We start from the raw sequence: 22,111 nt of genomic DNA on the forward strand, positions 1-22,111 counted from the left end.
TATATATATATATATATATATATATATATATATATATATATATATATGCCTGTATTATTAGGTAGCAAACTCCATGATGGTAGTGACCATGTCTTATTTATCTTTTTATCTTCTCTGATGTCTGAAACAGTATTCTGAGTAGGTACTTAATAAACATTCATTGAATTTATCTTAAGCATTTTAGGACCAGAAAAGTCATTGCCTAAAACCACAACCACTGGTCTCTATTGTCATATTTGGTTTGATCCAAAAGAGCAAACATCAGTGCAAGGGCCTATTTTTATTTTTAGTATCTGAAATTATGCACGGTAACTCCCTTCTTCAAAATACCCATTCTAGTTGTGTTTATAAGGTTAAGTGACATACAGAATTCAGGGCCAGGAAAAAGCAAGTAGACTATGGAGTAGTGGAAAGAGCATTGACTTGGAAGACCTGGATTCTTGACCCAGCTCCGTTACCATGTGATTTTAAGCAAATGTCACTTCTCTAGGTCTCTTCTCTCCATCTGTAAAGTTAGGCTGTGGATGGGAGTAATAGAAAGAGAACTAGTTTTGGAGTGATAAGACAGGTTCAAAACCTGGTTCTGCTACTTGTATGATCTTGGCCAAGTCATTTAACCTCTCTTGTTCTCAGTTTCCCCATCTGTAAAATGAGGAGATTGGATTAGATAGCCTCTAATGTTACTTCCACTCTCAAATTTATGATAAGGCAGATACCAGGTGGCAGAGTGGAAAGAGTGCTGGACTTGGAGTTAGGAAGATCTGAGTTCAAATCTTGCATTTGATATTTGCTAACTTTGTAACCCTGGGCAAGTCACTTAGCCTGTGTCAATCTCAGTTTCCTTGTCTTGAAAATGGGGATAATTGCACCTCCTTTATAAGGCTGTTGTGAGGATCAAATGATATAACATATATAAAATACTTTGAAAGCCTACTACTGTATAAATGCTAGTTATTATTAATTAGTATCAAGGTCCATTTTAACAATATATGAGCTTCTATAATTTAGATTAGGGGTCTATATTGATTAAATCACTTGATAACTGCTTGGCCTTTCACTTTACTCTACACATGTTGACAAAGTGCAAAGAAAACACTAATAACAGATCCCAACAGACAGCTAAATGTGGGGACTGATCTACACAGTAACTCACTGTCTGAGTTCAGGCATTACTGTTCTTTGCAGACTTAGGCTGGAATAGCTGACAAGTTCTCCAGGCCAACAATCAGAGTAAGGGGCATAAATTAATATGAATGGAAACAGCTGGCCATGACCTCAGCAAAGGAGAGAATTCACACACTCAGCTATTAATTTGATTTTGGAATTGAGATGATGACTAACTGTTATTTCTGAAGGTCTTGATGGACCCATATAGCACCATTTCCTTGAGGTTTCTGCAGTCTGACATAAAGAACACTTTTACACAGGAGTAAAATTGGAAGGCTTTTTACTTCTGTACCCGAAGAAGTTTATTTGGCTCACACTTTATGATCCTTCTACTTCTGGAGATATTTGCACTTCAATAAACTTCTAATAATCAACTGCTTTTCCATACTGAGCCCTGCATTCATGTCAAATTCTTTCATTTGAGACATTAATTGCTTCAGCAAAGGGAGTCCATAGGAGGGAGTCCTCCAAAATCCTTATAACCTCTGGTCACTAGAGTGAATGGCAAGGAAAAAATGTGGTGGGAAAGGAAAATGATCAACAATAGGGCTTCCTAAGATCACTGGATTTAAAGCTGGAAGGGACCTAAGAAATCTTCTAGGACAACCCATTCTCTTATAGTTGAGCAAATTGAGACCCCAGAAGTGAAAGAAAGGCTCTTGTCCTCTTCCCATGCCTTCAGGGATCCAACTCCTACTTGGAAATTGTGTCTCTGATCACACAAATGGTCCTCATCTAAAACCTTTCAAACAGGCAGTCTCTGGTTAAGACTCAGCAACTACGAAGCAAATGTCATTTAATGATGCCCATACCATATTCCTTCAGATAAATGTGGTGAGTCTGTGGTATATTCCTCTCACAAATACTGATCAAACTTTACAGACTCTAATTATCAATACTTGGTCCACCAACCCAACTACTCCATGCTCTCATTTATCTCTTTGCAGACGAGATCATCAGAGGCTGTGAGGACATTTATTTACTCTGTTGGTACACAAAACAATGTCCTTTGTCATTGTGCTTTAGGGACTATATAGAAATTTATTTCTCTGGCTGCATATCTGCATGCAGAAAAAAACCCAGGAAGTTACCTTTCTCTTCATTACCTAACAGAATGACCGTCTCCCTGAGTCATTTCCTCCCTTTCTCAATAACAGTTCCAAGCCCTATACCTTATAGCAGGGGTTCTTAAACTGGGGTCTATGAACTGGTTTGGGCAGGTAGGTGTTACAGTAGATAGACCGTAAGGGCTTGAAGTAGAAAAAAAAACAACCTGAGTTTAAATCCTGTCGCAGATACTTGCTAACTGTGTGATGCTGGGCAAGTTCCTTAATCTCTCTGTACCTCAATTTCCTCATCTGTAAAATGGAGACAATAATAACACCTACCTCATAGGGCTCTTGTAAGGATCAAATGAGTTAACATATACTTTGAAAACCTTAAATTACTATGTAAATGTTAGCTATTGTTATTTTTCATCATTTTGATAACAACTTGAATATAATTATTTTTACTTGTAATCCTTTTATTTTATGCATTTAAAAATATTATTCTGAGAAGGGTTCCATAGTATTAATTAGACTATCAAATAGCTCCATGACATAAAATTGTGTTTTCAGAACTAAAGTTGATCTTTTTTTTTCTGTCCTAAGGGTTTTTTCCTGCCACGAAACTTGGAACAACTGAAAGATACCCTTGATTTCACCAAAATAATTACCAAGAAATAGATTTTTCAACACAACTAGAGAGCAATATGTATAAAGGAAACTTTCAAATTTTCTAGGAATTTTTTTCTGGGTCTGTAACACACAGAAGGGACTAGGATCTGCTATCTGGATTGGCCCCCTATGTAAGGAGGAGGTTTAGGCACTTCCAAATTAATTGTGATTAAGACTGTGAGACATATGCTACTATGGAACCAACTGGAGACCATCTCCTTAAGATATACTCTCCCATCCCCAGCTGTTTTCTCTCCATCCCTTGTTACATCCTACAGTCAGTGATACTAAGGTAGCTATCTAGCTCTTCATGCCCGCTGGAACTTTGCAAGTTTGACAAGACAGAGCTACATTGTATTAGAAGATGGAGATTTCACTCTACTCTTCTTGTCACATGAACAGTATCAGACACCTCTGAAATCATGAGAAACACAAGCCTAACCTTTGAATGGCACTTTGCAGTTTACAACATAAGTGGCCTAGCCAGACAAGAACTGAGGCTGTCTCTTAGAAGAGTGTCTCAAAGCAACATGGGTAAGTTCCTATGATACTAAGCCAAATCAGAGTGTGCTAGGATGCTGTGGCTCCCTTCATTTTTATTGGGAAAGGGGCAAAATGTGTTGAAGTCTTGTCTTTTCAACTAGGTTGTAAATTCCTTGAGGTTACCTTTTATTCTTCTGTGTATGCACCATAATGCCAACCAAATTCGACTTCCACAATGTAGGCAATCAATAAATATTTTTTGATAGATTGTATTTTGTGCAGTCTACCCCTGCATCTTTCACAGATTCCTAGTATTTAAGGCTATGAGGGACTTCAGAGATAATCTATTCCAACCTTTTTCATTTTAAAGATGAGGAAAGTGGGGCTCAATACAAATATTGTGTTTTTTTTTTAATAATGAACATTAACACTCTGAACACTGGGATTTCTCCAGCTTGAGTTTACTAGAAAGTATACTAGCTTAGAATAAGTGCATCTAAGTTCTTAACATTCCCAGTCCTACTCTTGGATTTAAATACAGTTTCTGACTCCAAATCTAGTGGGGGGGTTTTTCTCCACTCTACCCCAATGGAGGAACAAATTCCCAAAGAGTAAGTCACATGTAAAGGGACAAATGGTATATGTAGTTTCTAACCTATAAGTGCTATATCAATGTGAATAGTTATTTTTCCTCTCATTTCTTCCTCTATTTTCAAAAAATATTTTGCTTCACTCTGAAAATCCAAAAGGCATTCTGAAAAGTTACTTAACATATATTATACTGCATGGTAGTAGTTACCAGAATGCCAGGAGTACTTGGTGACTGTCAACTTGGTTTTGAAGGGCTAGCCATTGGCTTCTTATTTCTGAAGTCCCTGACCAGTTAAAAAGGAGATGGAGGGGCTCCTTTTAATCAGTATAGAGCAAAGAGCCCCCAAATCCCTCGTCTAATTCTATCCCACAAGTGGCTTTCTGTCTTGTCCTGAGTAGACAACTGCTATACTACAAATGTTTTTCCAATTCTGGGGCTGGGATGGAATAAAACTGATGAGGTGAGTGATGAGCCAACTGCCCCTTGCTATGATTTACAGGACTGGCACCACAGTACTTGAAGGAAATTGTAACGTTGGAACTCAGTAAATGATTCATATTTTCCAGTATGTAAAACATACTTATAGTCAACTCACTGAGAGCTGAGGAGCTAATAGGTTGCCAGAGAGTCAAACTCTGGCAAACCTCAAACACATACAACACTGTGCAGGAGGTCGGGAGGGAAGGTAAAATTTGCTCAGTCTGAATAGTCTCTTGCTCTCCTCTCCTTCCAGCAACTCAATCTATGCACACCCACCCTGCCAGGAACAACAAAAGTGCCTGGTTTGCTGTCAATGATGCTCATAGACATTCTGAGGAACCATTATGTTCATAACCCATTAGATTAGAAACCTCTTCTCCCAATACTTCAATATAACAGCTGTAGGGGCAATCATTATTAGGCTAAGAGTTATTATTATACCCATATTCTATGATCCTACATCTTGGCCTCTGGAAGAATTCTGGGAAAGGGACAGAGCTGAAAGGAAAATGAAAGTCTTCTGGTGGTAGAGATATTAGGAATGGAAGTGTAGAGTCAGAGGAGAGATAAGCAAAAGCATTCCTCCCCCTAGTTACGGAGCTATTTGCTCATTGCTTAAAATATCAATTATAGCTAAAAAGCCAGGGCAAAGATGCTTCTGCACAGCTTAGCATTTATATAAAACTATGAAGTTTGAAAAGCATTTTACAAATATTATCTTGAGTCTAATTCTAGGAATTAGGTGTTATTATTATTCTCACTGTATAAATGAGGAAACAGAGGTAGGCAAAGGCTAAGTTACTTGCCTAGCATTACAAAACTAGTTCTTATCTAAGGCCACATTTGAATTCAGGTCTTCTTGACTCCAGGTCCAGTATTCTATCCACTGAGTAAAAAAAAAAAAAATGGCACTGCTGACTGTGGCAAAAATAACAGCCAGATCTTTCCCAAATGTCTCAGTAGGCTACTGCCTACCTGGTGTGATTTGAGGAGCACTGAAAAACTTGCCCTACCTAAACATCTCTCCCCAGATATCTCAAATTTTCCATGGCCTAAAATTCCCACCATTAGTTATTTTGTAGTCAACCATTAACACTTTTGTGAAACTTAGCAAAAAAAGAGAGCATGGTCTGAGAAGAAATAAGACGTATAACAGGAAAGGGTGGATTGAGGATTGGGAGCCAGGGAAGACAATGAGGAAGGCATGTCTAGATTATGGGGCACTGCAAATGAGGGCAGTCTAAGGTACAGCCTCATAGTGAAAGGGCCTGCAATACCGAAGGCCCCGAGAATCTTATAATAGGAAGAAGAAGAAGACAACAAAAGGACAAAAGAAAGAGTTGGAAATGATCTTCATCTGCTTCCCAGTTTTCTGAGGACAATTCCTATCTAAATTCTGGGGCCATGGCCCAAAGCCTCCAGGAACACCTGCAAGGTACCCAAAGGCGTCTCAGGGATTTAGCTCAAGCCTGGAAATCCCACCATCACTCAGGGGTGTCTAGGATAGGCCCAGCTACCCTACAGATCTTCAGCAGAGTATGTAAGGGAGGTTGGAGGGAAATATCTCAAAGTTCAGTACTATATATTCAAGGGCTCCAATCATCTTAAAGAGTTCTATGGATACTCAGTTCCATCTGTTGCCCTAGGATCTTTCCTTATGCTAACTGTGACCAAGGGACCAAGAGGGTTCTCAGTTTTCTCTACCATCCTCTTGGTTCTCTGAGACTGGGCTTGGTGTGATCCACCCAAGTCAATAGTAGCTTCATCCCAGGATCCACTCTGAGTCCCTTCTATATCTCTGATCTTCCTACAGCTATTACCTGCGTGAATGGAGGATGGGAAGGCAGACTGACACTGAATCACAATTGCCGAACAAAAAAAAAAAAAAAAAAAGATAGGTATGAACAGGAAAGTACAAAGAGAAGTTCGAAAGCTTTATGTGGGGGAGGAAAAAAACAAAACAAGAAGAGAGCCAGCTAGAAGGATCTGGGAGCAAAAACGTGATCTGGCTTTTATTTATTGGAGGAACCATTTAGGAAAATAATAACTAATTAATTCTGGGACTCTGATGTTGCTTCTTTCCTAGAGAAGCCAAGTAGTCAGAGCTCCGTTATCTTCCTCAGTTACTCTTAGCTGGAATGTTTAGTCTAGAAGGAATTAGTGAGTTACTAAAACTAGGAGAAAAGGGGGAAGGGAGGGGAGTGAGAGAGTATGCAGCAGCTTAAATCTTGATGCTGAATTTCCTGGCATCTGAGGTTATTTTTGTGCAATAGGTCACTGGAATGACTATGTTGTGATCTAACAGACTATAAGAGTTGGGTTTTATTTTTCAAAGCTGAGGGACCAGGAAGGTGGGGGGAGTTGGAGAGGAGGGTGACAGGATGGAGGAGAGGGTCAGCAATCCCCACTTTGGCCCTAAATTTAACAGTCTCCCCTTCCCACCCAGGGAAGAAACATTCATATTTCCTTACTGCTCAGGTTTGTCCAGTAGTTTAAGTTCCTCTTCTTTGGAGGTTTCATAATGTTTCCTTATTTTTATCAGCTCATCCTTCTGGGCTCTCTGTGATGAAATAACAAAATGGAAGAAATGAGAGGCTGTCTTGTAGAATCGTAGGATCTCAGGATTGGAAAGGATCTCAGAGATCCTATGGTCCAACCTACACAAATGGTTGGAGTCTGTATGACTATTTAAGCTGGTGGATAAGAACGCCTTCATATTTGGACCTGCTTTGCCTGCACTGAAAGAGATGGAGGCAGCTGGTTTTAAGGCAAAGTATCAGAGAGGAAAAGGTTCAGAAGTTGAGCAGCCAATGGTATCAGGTTGTATAGACAGGGATCCCAGATACTTATACCCCAGGTTTAGAAATGACTCTGAGACACACGTAAGTTTTCTCCCTTTATAGACATATTGTCATGTAAAACATATTGCAGGTATATGGTCCCTGGATGTTTTCTTCAAGGATTCTCTTCTGGTACCCAATATTTCAAGGATGGCAAAGTGGAAAAGAATGACAGATGACGAGTAAGGATGTCTCAGTTGAAGTTCTGGTTCTAACATTTTTTAACCCTGTGACTTGGGCAAGTCACAACCTCTCCAAATCTCAGTTAAGTATCTGCATAAAATGCATAGTAATAATGTACTACACTGCAAAGGGTTATAGTGAGAACACGTACTTTATAAACTTGAAGGTATTATGTAAATGTGATTTATTACTGTTTTCAGCTTAAAACTCTTTTTCTTCCTTTTGTGACCCAGAAGTTATATCATACCTGAAACTCTTTAGCCTTCTGCCAGGCCTCAAAGAATTTGTCAAGAATATTGCTAATCATTATATGTTTATTATCAGATATATTAACTATTCATCCTATTCATTCTTTTTCTTTGAAGATTGATAGCACTAGCCAAATCTGCACTTAATTATATATTGTTTCATTTGGAGTATATACAGAACAAGTGACTTCTTCAGCAAAGGAACTTTCACCATGGGAATTCCCACCACCAGTGTAGATTAGAACTCACCTATGATTTAGTACTCAAGTCTTAGGAAATTGCCTAAGTAAGCTAAGTTAAATGATTTGTCTGGGACTCCACAGCTAGTAAGTTCCAGAGGTGAGAGTTAAAACTGACTCTAAGCCCAGTCAGAGTGCCTCTCAATTTATCCACTATGCCATGCTGCAGCCTTATATGATCATAAATTATTTCGCATGTGTGTGTTGCCTTTCTAACTATGATGTGAAGTCCTCAAGGGCAGGGGTCAAGACTTGCACTTCTTTGTACGCTCTACAGCAACTCACAGAATGTTAAAACACAAGAACTATTTGCAGAATTCAGTGGAATAATTTCCTGAGCCCAAGAATCACCACATAACTGACAGATCCTCAAGTCACTTTTGGGGCACTCAGCTCCCAGGTCATTCATTTGGTGACCTGTTTCCTTTGCTTTTATATTCCCCCTAATGCTGAAGGATTCACTCACAAGAACGTGACTGTGTTTGCTCTGGCTTTTCTGGGAATCCTTCTCACCTGACTTGGATAAGAGACCTTTTCAACTAATATGACAAATAATCTCACTCTATAGCTTTATGAGTCATTTTACTTCGCATTTCATATCCATCATCTCATTTTGCTCTCATGAGCATCTCGAGGATTAAATTATTGTGTTGTTATTGAGTTGTTTCAGTCCTCTCCAATCCTTAGCAATCTCACTTGGGATTTTCTTGGCCAAGACACTGGAGTGGTTTGTGATTTCTTTCTTCAGCCCATTTTACAGATGAGGAAACTGAGGCAAACACGTTTAAGTGACTTGCCCAGGGTTACACAGCTACTAAGTAACTGAAGCTGGATTTGAACTCAGGTCTTCCCTAACTCCAGGCCTGGCACTCTGTCCACTGCCCTGAGATTAAGTAGCAAAATAGTATTATTATTCCTCAAATGTAGACCATTCAGGCTCATGGAGATTAAGGGATTTACCCAAGAGAATACATATGGTTAGAGGAAGAGCTAGTACTAGAACCCAGGTCTCCTGACAGTTTACTGCTTTTCCCATCAGACTAGAGTGTCTATGAAAGGTAGTTCCAACCTTGATCTTACCCTCCACCCCCAGCTTTACAATGTAAATGAGGTCTACTAGCCTGAGTATCACAACAGAAATGTAGGTGGCTCAATTTGTATTATCAACTCCACAGTTAACTACTCTCTCACTGGTGTTTCTTATGGAAAGTGATGATTAAAACATTCAAGAGAAATCATTTCTGAGTAATTTAGTCATTTTATTAATAAGGCCAGCATGTTTAATAATAAAGGATGGTCATTTGGCTGTGTCTCTCTTAGGCCAAAGACAATCATGGTGGTGGGCTCACAGTTTATATGCTCTTCAAAAAGTAGATGTTCCTGAGGGGCATCAATCAACTCTGATTGGTTAATACAATGGGAGGTGGGCTATATTAAAATGAAAGTCTTGGGGTATATGACCTGGGTCACCCAAATCTTGGTCAAAGAGACATCAATTTCCATAACACCTGTCTGACAAAAGGGAGAATCAACACTTCCCAGACCTGTCTGAGCAAACATAATGAGCGGGAATATACCCATTGGCCCAAATTTAGAATTTCTTTTACTGTCTGATTCAATCTTGGCCTGGATAAATCTTTAAGATAGATTTCCCATACTAGTTGGTTTCTGGATAAGAAAGTAAAAAAGGGGAAAAACCTTGGTTCTAATACAATAATTAATTATTAGATGCAAAAGAGAAATGCTCATTTCTCACAGGAGAATGGTATATTCTTGTGTCCAGATAAAGCTTATGGACATTTTTGAGGTTCCCAGGAAGAAGAGGTTATATGTCTAAAGGTTAATAAAAATCTCTTTCATCTTTTTTTTTGGTCTTTTTTTTTCGGCAGGTTTATTTGTTTTGGCCTGGACTTGTGATTTCATGTGTATAGGGGACTCTTGGTGTAACGGAAACACTTCTTCTACTAATGAATAGCGATAACTTGTTAATAACTGATATAGAACATATTAGAAAAAGATGCCTAGGAGTGCCTTTAGCAGAGTCACACTGCTACTTTATTTCAGAGGTTGGGCATGAACCCAAAGTCTATCTGACTTCAAGGTTAGTTCCACTATCCAGTATGCCCCTCTTGCTTTCTTGCTTCTAGCAAAGACTAGTAAGGATGAACATCTCAATTCATCAGGTCTTTGATACTTACATTTTCATACAGGGCCTCCAATGTTTCCAAATCTACCACGGAATCATCCACATTGAAAATTGCTGAGAGAGAGAGAGAGAGAAAGAGAGAGAGAGTAAAGTATTTCATTAGACCCCCCAAGCCAACACTTATTTCACTCCCAGTTTCCAGGCAATATAATATCACACATTCTCACACAAGCTATGCCTTTCACCATATTACTGTTCTCCTTCCCTTATCCCCAGGGGGCCAAAATGAAAGGAGCCAAAAACGGTTTCTATCACTGGCCTGCGCCCTTGCTCTGCCTCATTTAATTCCACAAACTCCATGTCTCACTGCTGTTTAATTTAGGCTCTGCAGGAGAAGTGTTTATGCTTTAGAACTAAACCAGGGTGTAGGTTTGAGGAACATTTTCTAATCTCTCTTCCTGGCCAGTAATTGAAGAGATTTAGTACCTAGTGTCACAGACCTGACTAAAGGATTCTTTCCCTTTCTTCGGGGAAACAAAGAAAATTTTTGTAAATTAAATTTATCCAGGCATGTGATTTCAAGCTGCCAACCCAACATCTTGTTTAGGTTACAAAGAGAATGAAGAACAAAATAGTGTTGATGGCAAACGAAGATTATGGCCACCTCCCAAATCCCAATCTTAAAGCAACCTCTCTGTCCCCCAATCTTATTACCACTTGAATTGTTGCACTGTAACCTAAACAAGGCATTTAGCTGCTACCTGATACTCTCTCCGTTTCAATTGTGTTCAATTTCTTCCCTTCAATGTGGGGACACAAACTTTGAGCTTTAAAAGCCCTTGTGGATTTGGCGATCCAAAATGTTTGAAATAGGCAAGGCTCACATCTTTAAATAATTATTCAAAAGTAATAAGGTTTCTTCTCCACCCCACCCCCCACACTCTGTTCCCTGATTTTACATGGTGAAATTAACCAGCAGGCTAGTAAATTTTCTCCATGGCAGGCTAATTAATTTTATTAAAAGGACCAGTGACATTTAGAATGCTTTAAAATTTTGCCTGTCAATTATTAATCTGTCCATTGGCATTACAACGTGACTCCTGGAAGAGGCAGAGGGGAAAAAATACAAACATGGTAAAGACCATCAAGGTAAGATTCAAGTTTACTTCAATTCATGTGGTTTTCTTTTCCAAGTTAGGACCTTATGAATCACTTCATCAAATGCGATGAAGCTATTCAGCTGTACTAAGATTTAACTCATTATATGATTCTAAGCAAAGACCTTAAATTCCTTGATTCACCACTCACTTTAACACCTAGGGTTGACCTGTGGCTTTAGGGATGTGGATGGGGAAAGAGCAGGTTAATATTTTAGTAACAAAGTGAGGCATCTAAGCTTTGAGCGAAACCCAAAAAGCCATATACTTTCACATAGACCAATCTGAAACCACTAAATGAAAATGCAGTCATCACTTGAAAGAAGGAGGAAAGAATTTACCCTCCCAGCAGGACTGTTATTTTATGTGTGTCAATAATAAGAACTCACTAATTTATCAGATGGAACATGCCTTTAAACCTCCGGCAACTGTTTAAATGAAATGGCCAGATACCTTTTCAGCCTTATGCAAATTCCATTACCTTTTTACAAAAATCAGCCAACAAAATTCGGGGAAAGGAAAGTACCCAGAGTATTTTTCTCACATCTAAATTAAAATTTCGATAGATCCTGATATTGTATTTGAATAGCAAAATTTAAAGGTTATTGTGTAAATTTAACCAGAGAACATATGAGTTATAGTGGCAATAAGCATCCATTCTTTTTTTCACTTAAAGATTCAATAATTTAGCAAGGAAATAAATGTCAACTGGCTATCCTCTGTGTTCTAGATAGAAGGAAAAAACATATGAACTATAAAGAAACTTCATTAGTGATCGTTAATTTCTCACTTATTTCCTTTACTTCCTAGAAGAGATGTCAAAAGGGAAAACTTCAACCACTTTGATTCCTAATAATGATGCGAATGCAACATCCTAGAACTGTACAGGATATAGGTCTTCTGCATCCCAGTTGGGGCTTTTTTTGTTTCACTATACTATAATGCCTCAAGCATCTTGAGGGCAGGAACCATTTCTTAGACTTCTTTATATACCCAAAATTTAGTCTTAAGGCCTCGCAGGTAATAAGCACTTAATAAATGCTTGTTGTGCAAAAGCACAGCCTATAAAATTTGAAGTATGTTATATTAACCCAGAAAACCAACAAGGAAATCATCACACCAGGAAAAAAAAACCATTCTCTGATATGACTTTGCGTTACCTGAGGTCTGACAAAATCGCATTTTCACCCTATTTTGAACCTATGCCTTTCATCTTGCTATTCCTACAAAATGAACAAATACCAAAACTCCAAAAAGCATAATGCAGCCAGCCTTAAGACCCTGATACAGTATTCCAGCTTTTGATCTATTCTTCATATCTCATTATACCAGCACTCCTGCAGATGGTGTCCGAAAGGTGAAGTGTCAGATCCACAAAGCGAAGATCAATCATTGCTGGGGGTGTTTACTTTTATCTTGCTCTCTCCTGAGCTGTCCCCCTCACACTGTCAGTTCAGTTAGAATACTTCACCTACACCTCACAATATGTCGAAAGGAAGTAGACACACGCTGTGAAAAGCTGGTAATTTTATTGGGTTCCTTTACCTTTAAAAATCTGTTACTTGACTGAGTCTGGTTTCTGAGCTCCTTTTTTGCAGGGAAATTGAGGCAAACATTTTTATGTGGTTCTCTGGTGCCTGCTCTCTACTACAAGAATTTATATACACAAGGATCATTAGCGTAGTGTTTCACCCATTAAGATATAATAACCGTCAACCTAGACAAAAAGCAGATCCGCATCATGCATTCAAACTAACAGGCACACATAAAACTATGTGCCAGTTCCAGGCACAGGCAGAGGGCCTTGCACAGAAGGTAAGTTTCCCTCTCAGGCTTAAAAATTGCTTTTCACAGGTTTGAAGGTAAGCAGAGTGAAAACTAGGAGTTCTCATTGCCCTATGGTCCATTTTCTCACCCTCAACACTTTCCAATCCCAAGTTAAACCAAGTTCAAAGACAAAGGATCAAGGAAGCTGCTGATAAGAGAGTCTAAATGGTGAAAACAAAGTTAGCTGTCAAATTTGATGGACTCTGCTATGCTTGGTCCCTTTTCCTAGAATCTCTGACTTACACACACAAAATAATTCTTACATACTCCATCATCTTCTATCATATGATTCTGTCTCTTCTCTTCACTACCTTGAATGCAATTGGTTGATAAATATGACAATAAGTCAATAAATATTTGACAACTGGTTGAATATATTCTCAGCAAAGAGAAGACTAATGAAACAGCCCAAACCTGCTAATGGGAAAGACTTTGCTAACTTTAACACCCCAACAGCTCACTCATAAACCATGTGAGGGCTACTGATGGGATCAGTTTCAACGATGTTTCATTATGAATCCCTATTTTTCTGCTCATTCTTGGGTTTTAAAATTGCTTAATTTGGGAAAGAAAGAAGGAAAAACCATGGAATAATCTAAAGGCCTAAAGTCAGAAGATCTAGATTCAAATCCTTCCTCTGGCAATTACTATCTATGTGTCCCTTTCTGGGCCTCAGCTTTCTCAACTATAAAATGGGGATGTTTGATTAGCTGACCTCTCTAGGTTTCTGTTCCTATGTTTCTGTTCTTAAATAACAGCAACAATAATATTAACTAACACATATAATGATTTAAGGTTTGCAAAGCACTTTATATATGTTAACTCATCTGATCCTCAGAAAAACTTTGTGATGTAGGTGCTATTATTATAAACATTTTACAGGTGAAGAAACCGAGGCACAGAGAGGTTAAATGATTTGCTCAGTGGCACACAGCTGGTGAATGTCAAAGGCCAGATTCAAATTCACTGCTACCCAGCTATACCAATTTATTACATCCCTCTACTGTGCCCAGAACATATGAGGAGGAGACATGTATCTGTCTTCAAGGGGGCTAATCCATAAATGGGATTCTCAAATAAGTAACTCCTACCTTTGCCATTCTACCCCATTATACTTCTATATGTATAATCAGACCCCTCTATCCCAGAAAAATAAAAAGTGGAGGAGGGGTTAGGATTTTAGATCCAAGGAAGGGTAGATATATTATTTTATCAGGTTTTCTGTTTCATTTATGTCAGTTCTGGCTTTAAGTATAATATTGGGGTCTCTATTAGCATTTTAAGTAAGACTACTAGGCCTTTGATTACCAGTAAATTTTTAGCACAAAAGAGATATTTTTAAGCCTAGAGTTTCATTAATGATCCTATTTTTGAACACCAGCTAGAAAAATCAGTTACTGGGGTCTAATATATGGAGGGAAAATGATTAAATAAATTGTGGCACATGAATGTAATGGAATATTACTATGCTGTGATATGAATGTGATAAATACAGAGAAACAGAGAGATTTATATGAACTGAAACAGAGTAAAGTAAGCAGAGCCAAGAAAATAATATACATAGTAACTACAGCAATGTAAATGAAAGAACCACAAAAAAGTAATTTTTGCAAAATGATGAAGAATAAGCATGGCTTGAAAGAAAGACATGAGAAGACATTCCCACTGCAGAAGGAGGTCCACAAGTGTTTTGCACATATTTTCATTCTTTTTTGATGTATCGATCAATTATGCTGAGTTTTTCTTCTTTTCTTTTTTTTTTGTCTTAAATCTACTTGTTTTTCAAGATAGTTCTTTAAAAGAGGTAGGGGGAGGAACGATGGGGGAAACTATGGTAATATAAAAAAGGACATCAATAAAATTTTATTTAAAAAAAAGAAAAAAATAGTGAATTCTGAATACTACCTCTTTTCTTCTTCAAATAGCATCTACCCTTTGTTTTACCTTGAACAAGAGAGACATTGACTAGGAGAGATAATGATAATTGTAAGAATAGGGAATGAGGTGATAAAGAGAAAGAGAGAACTGTATGGGAGAGACGCAAAAGCTACCCTGAGTGAGTAAGGGAAGGAGCCAGTGTTAACAGCTCTACAACTCTAATCTCCACATCATTTCTACAATATCATTATCCCCTTATCAACACTTCCAAAGCAGGGGTTAACGTGTGTGTGTGTGTGTGTGTGTGTGTGTGTGTGTGTGTGAGAGAGAGAGAGAGAAACGTACATCACGGATCCCTTTAGCAGTCTGGTGAAGCCTATGGACCCTTTCTCAGAATAATGTTTTTAAATGCAAAAATAAAACACAAGATTACAAAGGAAACTATAGTAAACTACAGTTATCAAAGTATTTAAAAAAAAACAAAACTCATACACCCCCAGGACAAGGACCCTTGTTCTAGAGAAATACTGACTTTAAATACCCCCAAGCAATATCAGAGATGAATATAGATTTCATAAAATCCAACTGTGTCAAAAATGACCAAAAAAATGTGAACAGTCAATATAGGAAAGATTGTGGAAAGATATGCACACTAATACACTGTTGGGAGATCTGTGAAATGGTAAAAGCAATTCGAAAAGCAACATGGAATTATGCAAATAAAGTGACTAAAATGTCCATATGCTTTGAACCAGAGAATCTCATTACTGGGCTTATATCCCAAGGAAGTTATTGATAAGGAAAAATCCCCATATACTCCAAAATATTTAAAGCAGTATTTTTTGTGATAGCTAAGATTTGAAAACAAATTAGATGTCCATCAATTGAATAATGACTAAACAAATATTGGTACATGAATGTAATGGGATACTACTGTGCTATAAGAAATAATGGGTATGATGAATACAGAGAAACACGGAAAAATCTATATGAATTGAGGCAGAGTGAAGTAAGCAGAGTCAAGAAAATAATATACACAGTAACTACAACCATGTAAATAGAAAGAACAATGACTCACCAACAAATCAAAAGTAAGTATAACGAAATTATAAAGATCAAACAAAGAGATATGAGAAGACACTCTGAATCAAACCCTTAGTGGAGGTGGTAGGTCCACAAATGTTACATATTGTACATGTTTCCAGACTTTTTCAATATATAGATCAGTTGTGCTAACTTTTTTTTTTCTTGTCTGAAAACTATTTCTCATATGGAATGGCTCTCTGGAAGAGGGAGGGAGAGAGAATAGTAGGGATACATGAAATATTATGATAATGTAAGAAACAGAAAATGTCAATAAAAATTTATTTTAAAAAAATCTAACCACATAGCTTAGAGGAATCTTCTAGTGGATGAAATGTATTTGTCCCCTGGGGCAGTTAGGTAGTTGTTGGAAGACTTCCTTCAGGCACTTATTAGCTGTATGAGTTTAGGCAATTTACTTAACTTGAGTTTCCTAGTCTATAAAATGGGGATAATAATATCACCACCCTCAAAAGGTTGTTGTGAGAACTGAATGAGATAGTGTATATTAAGCACTTTGAAAACTTTAAAGCATCAGGTTAAAGTCAGCAATTTATTTGTAATAGAATTTGTAGAATATAATAGAACTACTAAAGGTCTTCCAGAGACTACTCTAAGATCTAGGGACACACATAAAGAAAGAAATAATCCCTGTTCATAAGGAGCTTACATTCTATAGTGGGAGATTATTAACTACCTTAGTCTACACAGTATCTATAATATTGGTTAAACCACCTTTATTTAATTCCCATAAACTTTCTCAAGGGACTTAATGAGCTGATCCAACTTCAGTTCTAATTTTACCAATTATAGGAAAAGGCTGATTTTTTTTTTCAGCTGCATATCATAAAACATAAGATTACTAATAATGAGGCTCTAGGAGACTTAAAAAAATATATGACTTGATTTTAAAATGAACCTCACAGTAATTCAAAGCCTACTTTCCTTCAAAGGATGACAATGATCTTGAGATTATATTTAAAGCTCAAAACAACTAATAAAAATCCTAGAGAAAGCAGGATACATGGTCAGAGATCCACTGAAAGAAGTTTCACAGGGAAAAGAAAGCAAAATGTCAAGTCAGTGATTTGTACTATGTATCTGCAGCCCTGAAAAACTAAAAAAGTCTGTATGATTCCAAGAGATCTCAGTAATACCTTGTTGGAAAAGATGTCAAATACACCTAGATACCCCAAATGGAAAGGGCAGTAAAGCAACAAGCTTGGTGGGATTATCGAGGACACCAATTACCAACAGTCACACAAAATAGCCCAGACTTGAAAACCAAGATATCCTACCCTCAATCATGTGAAATCCCCAATCATCTTGAAAAAAATATACATGATGTTCCAAAAATCAATGTACTAAAAGTTATGGAATACTCTGTATATCACAGGATCCTTAGATACCTAGGGTCTAGTTAGTAAGATCTACTAGGATCAAATGAGATTCTTTGGGATTTTCTCTAAAATGACCTGGACCATATACATCTCATATACATTGCATTTCTGAACTATAGGCAAATTAATGATGATTTTCAACTGATAGCACTGTGATAGCACTGATATTTCAACAAATCTTTCTGGAAACAATTAAAGCTGAAGAGAACAAGATCTAGGAGACAGACATTGGACTGGGAATCTAAAGACTTAGGGTTTAGAAATTAATCCTGTAAATAACTGACTTTCTTATCTTTTTCATTCCTGGAGGCCAGATTTTTAAAAAGGGGGACAATGGGACAGAGAAAATCACCATTGTCGTGGTACCTACACCCCTCAAAGCTAAGATTGAGAGGCTACTTCTAAATATTTTTTTAAATATGACTTTAGGTTAAACATAAGAAATGTTATTTTCAAAAGTCTGAGAAACTGCATATCAATGCCACGAAGTTTGCAGCACCCAATTGGTGCATGCACACACGCACCCACCCACCCACCCACACCCACACACAGAGTGTGTGTGTGTGTGTGTATATATATATACTCTACATGTGTGTGTGTGTGTGTGTGTGTGTGTGTGTGTATGAAAGTCTATGTTGGGCATGGTTAACAAGAATTTTCCACTTCTAGACCAAGGTCAAGAGTCAGAGGCACAAAGTCTCATTTTTTTAAAATCTTAATTTTAATTGGTATCTTCACTGCTTCACCACTTAGTGCCCAAGGCAATTCCCTATCAATTGCAGAGTAGGTGTCAATTTGTATAATTAAAGGGGATTTCCTCAGTGGGCATTCTCTATACCAATGAAATCACAGGTCTGGTCATCCAGTCCCACCAAAACCAAAAACAAATCTCTTTGTAAATGTTTTTACATCACTTTGTTTTCCAAATATATCCCTTCCTTAAAAAGCATTCTCTTCTAACAAAGATTTAAAAAGAGAGAAGAAAAAGAAGTTGAGTAAAAGCAATCAGCACAACCAATCAACACATCAATTGTAGAGTATATAAAATATTCCACATCCATGATCCACCACCTCTGCTAAGAGGGGAGAGAGACGTATTTCTCAATTCTTGTATAGGGTCAAATTCGGTCAGTATAATTACACTATCTACATTTTTTTTTGTTCTTTCCATTTACATTATTGAAGTGATTTTGTATATCCTTTACCTGACTGTGCCTACTTCACTATATATCAGTTTATATGTCTTCCTATGATTCTCTGAATTATTTATATTTGTCATCTCTTACTGAACACTAATATATTCTAGCCATTCCCCAACCAATGGTCATCTACTTTTTTCCCTAATTTTTCACTGCTATAAAAAGTGATGCTATGAATATCTTGGGTATATGAGTCTTTCTTTCTGCCAATGATTTCCTTGGGTTATGGATCACTGGGTCAAAGGTTATTGACATTTTAGTCAATTTCTCAGCATTATTCCAAATTGCTTTCCAGAATGATTGGATCACCAGTGTATTAACAATGTGCCTGTCTTTCTCACTAACACGATTTCCAAATTTCGTCACCTTTGCCAGTTTGCTTGGTGTGACTTGCTTTGATGTGTATTTTTCCTAATTATTAGTGAGTATTATTAAGAATAAAATGGAAAAACCTAAAATAGTAGGTAAGACCTTTCTTTTTAAGCACTTATATGCTTCTGATAATGCTGTATGGCTAATAGTTATAGAATGCTACAACCTCTAAAGAATCAAAATTACAAGTAATCCAAAGAACAATGAAGAAATATATAGTGGGTATCAATGGGCTCTGATAAATTATCAACAATGATATGTATAGAAAATGGCATGAAATATATCATCCAGGAGATATATGCTGGGGAAAAGAAATGGACCAGTTGTGTAGTAGAAACAGGATATAGCACATGGATAGGCTAAATATTGTACTAATACCCAAGGAATATTAAGAGATGTATATGAAGGCCTCTAGCATGTTGGGTGGATCCCTATAAGAGACTTTGTAAGAGGACAGAGACAAGGGTTGAATAGGATGAGAAGGCATGGATAGGTTGTGTTCTGCCCCATTATTAGGGAGGACCCACATCAAACAGATCACAGAGCCACCAATATATTTAAAGTATGAAAAAGCCCTGGCATGAAAGTTTCTAAACAACAGAGATGCATAAAATGTTCATCAAGTAGCAAGTATTTTAAAATATAGAAATAACCATTTGCCTAAATATATATATATATAATATATATATATATATACATATATATTTTTACTAAGAATCACCAATTAATGGAATGAATTCTCCAAAAAGATAGTTTCTCAAAATGTGGGGAATGACACCTAAAGCAGTCTTTCAAGAGGCCACAGAATAGAACTGCAGCATCCTTCTGCAGTAACTTATCAACAAAACGTTCCCTGTTGTTTTGGTCATCTTGGGGATCATCACTGGTACTTCTCTTCACCTGCAACATGAGATGGTTGGGCTAAATGATCTCAACATTTTAATCTTGCCGTAAATTCTGTGGTGTTATTAAAAGAAATAACTTAAGAGCCACCGACTTTACTTTCACATCAAGCTCTATCTACCTAGTGTCCAGGACTTATACTCACTGGACTCTCTATCACAGGCCAGGCTAGGAAAAGGAATCCTTATGGTAAGAGAACTATACAAGTTAGTCTATTGCTTTCTCTGTCTCTTGCAGATGCACATGCAAAGCAAATTGCAAATGACGTAGATGGTCCTAAGTGACCTTCAGATGTCTGCGTCAGTCAACCATCTCAAAAAGAAGACTATGTTCTGGTTATATTGCCACATCTATTTGGAATGCATTACTAAGGGAAGCTGGGAATTTTTCAGAACAGGCAGACAATAATCTTTAGGGGATGGCTTAGGTGCTTGAGGCAGGGGGATGGACTAAATGATCACCTCACTTCTCTTCTAGTCCTAGGAATTTGTGATTTTATGATTTTCATCAACAGGAAAGCACTGACCACACATTTTTCCTCCATGTAAGCAGGTTCCTGGCAGATGAGTGATCTTGGAAAAGGGGAGGAGGGGTGGAGATGAGCTAAGCATGCTATTTCTGATGATGAATATTCTACCAGACATCACCAAAACAGACAGTAGGCAAATGGTCATAAAAGTCCTGGCCTATTGAATATAATGTTATATTGTCAGACTTGCTATTATCCATGGAGCATCCTGGCATGTTTTTATTACTAGCAAGTTTGTGGAAGATTTGGCTTTACTTATAAACATGGCAGTAAAATCTTATCAGATGCTACTCTGGGAGAAACTTGGCCACACCATCTCCATGATTGGACACTTAGCACACTTAGGCTTTTCCAAAATTGTGAAGAAATGTCTATTTTTCACGGTGGTTCCTCCACTACATATGGAAATCCCTCACTAACTTTAGTGAGAGACTGGTCGGGAGGTCTGATAGATCCATTTCTTAGGTTCACAGGATTTAGTGCTACGTGTGAGTGAGTTCATCTAAGCCAGGGATTCTTAACCTTTTTTTTGTGGCATGGACCCTTTGGCAGTAGGTGAAATCTATGGACCCTCTTTTAGAATAATGTTTTTAAATACAAAAAATAAAATTCACAGGCTTTCAAAGGAAGCTAATTACATGGAAATACAGTTCTCAAAATATTAAAAAAAAATTCATGGACCTAAGGGTAAAGAACCTTTGATAACCCAGAACTCTCATTTTAAAGATAAGAAAATTATAACCTAGAGAAGTTGAAATACTTGTCTAGGGTCACACAGGTCTTAAATGGCAGGGCTAAGGACTCTGACTCCAAATTCAGTGTTCATTCTATTCCTTCTCACTGTCTCATTCCCAGGTCTAACAGCTACAGTGTGTTCCATGGGTAATGGAAGCTAGACCTCAGAGGTCAACTGGTCCATCTCTTTCATTTTACAAATGAAGAAACTGAGGCCTAGGGAGCTGAAGTGACTTTTCCAAATATACACATAGGTAGTATCAGAGGCAGGCTTTGAATCATTCCTCTGATTTCTGAGCCAAGGTTCTTTCTATTTCCCCATGCTGTCTTTCCATTGTGGTGGAGCAGGAACAGTCAGAACTTGAATAATTCCTGCCATGATGGGCTTATCCACAAAAGTAATTGAGGGCTTGCTCATGTGCTTTGGGTCATTTAAATAGGTACCAACCCACTATGGTGATTATTTTTCAGGACTCAACAAAGCTTTTTGTTCTTTTATATCAAAATCCTGCTGAACTTACCCATTTTCTGTCCATCTGCCCCTAAATAGCTCTGTCATTCTCTTGAACCACTGCATCATTTTTTTCTCCTGCTGTCAAATGTCAGTGATTTTTTTCCTCTCTCTTTCTCTCCTTCTCTCCTTCTCCCTTCCTCTCTTTCTCCTTCTCCTGCATCCCCAAGTCCAAACATTTTTGCCTTGCTTAGCTCTCACCTGACCTAACCTGATGTATGGCCTTTCTGCTTTCCTTTTCTCATCTTTATTTTTAATTTAGCAAATATTTTCCTGTAGTATCTTGTAATTTCTTACAATTGCTTCCAATTACTTCCCTATAAGTACCTATCTGATTCCACCAAAAAGCTGATTCCACCAAAAGCAAACCCCTCAATCTTTCCATAAATACAACCAAAGCATTTATTTTGCCCCCAGACCT

The 22,111-nt window shown here is 37.6% G+C and overlaps 1 protein-coding gene across 4 annotated transcripts in view; it reads right to left on the reverse strand.

The window, feature by feature from the left end:
- FMN1 (formin 1) overlaps positions 1–22,111 on the reverse strand; it is a 490,990-nt gene that overhangs the window by 137,121 nt on the left and 331,758 nt on the right. For all 4 annotated transcript variants that reach the window (XM_027869857.1, XM_027869856.1, XM_027869859.1 and 1 more), the window contains 2 exons: positions 10,149–10,210; positions 6,912–7,000 (listed from right to left, as the gene is read on the reverse strand). In XM_027869857.1, coding sequence (XP_027725658.1) covers positions 6,912–7,000; positions 10,149–10,210 — 151 coding nt within the window. The remainder of the gene's footprint in view (positions 1–6,911; positions 7,001–10,148; positions 10,211–22,111) is intronic.

This window comes from Vombatus ursinus, unplaced genomic scaffold (assembly GCF_900497805.2).
Source record: "Vombatus ursinus unplaced genomic scaffold, bare-nosed wombat genome assembly UNPS02014794.1, whole genome shotgun sequence".
NCBI lineage: Eukaryota > Metazoa > Chordata > Mammalia > Diprotodontia > Vombatidae > Vombatus > Vombatus ursinus.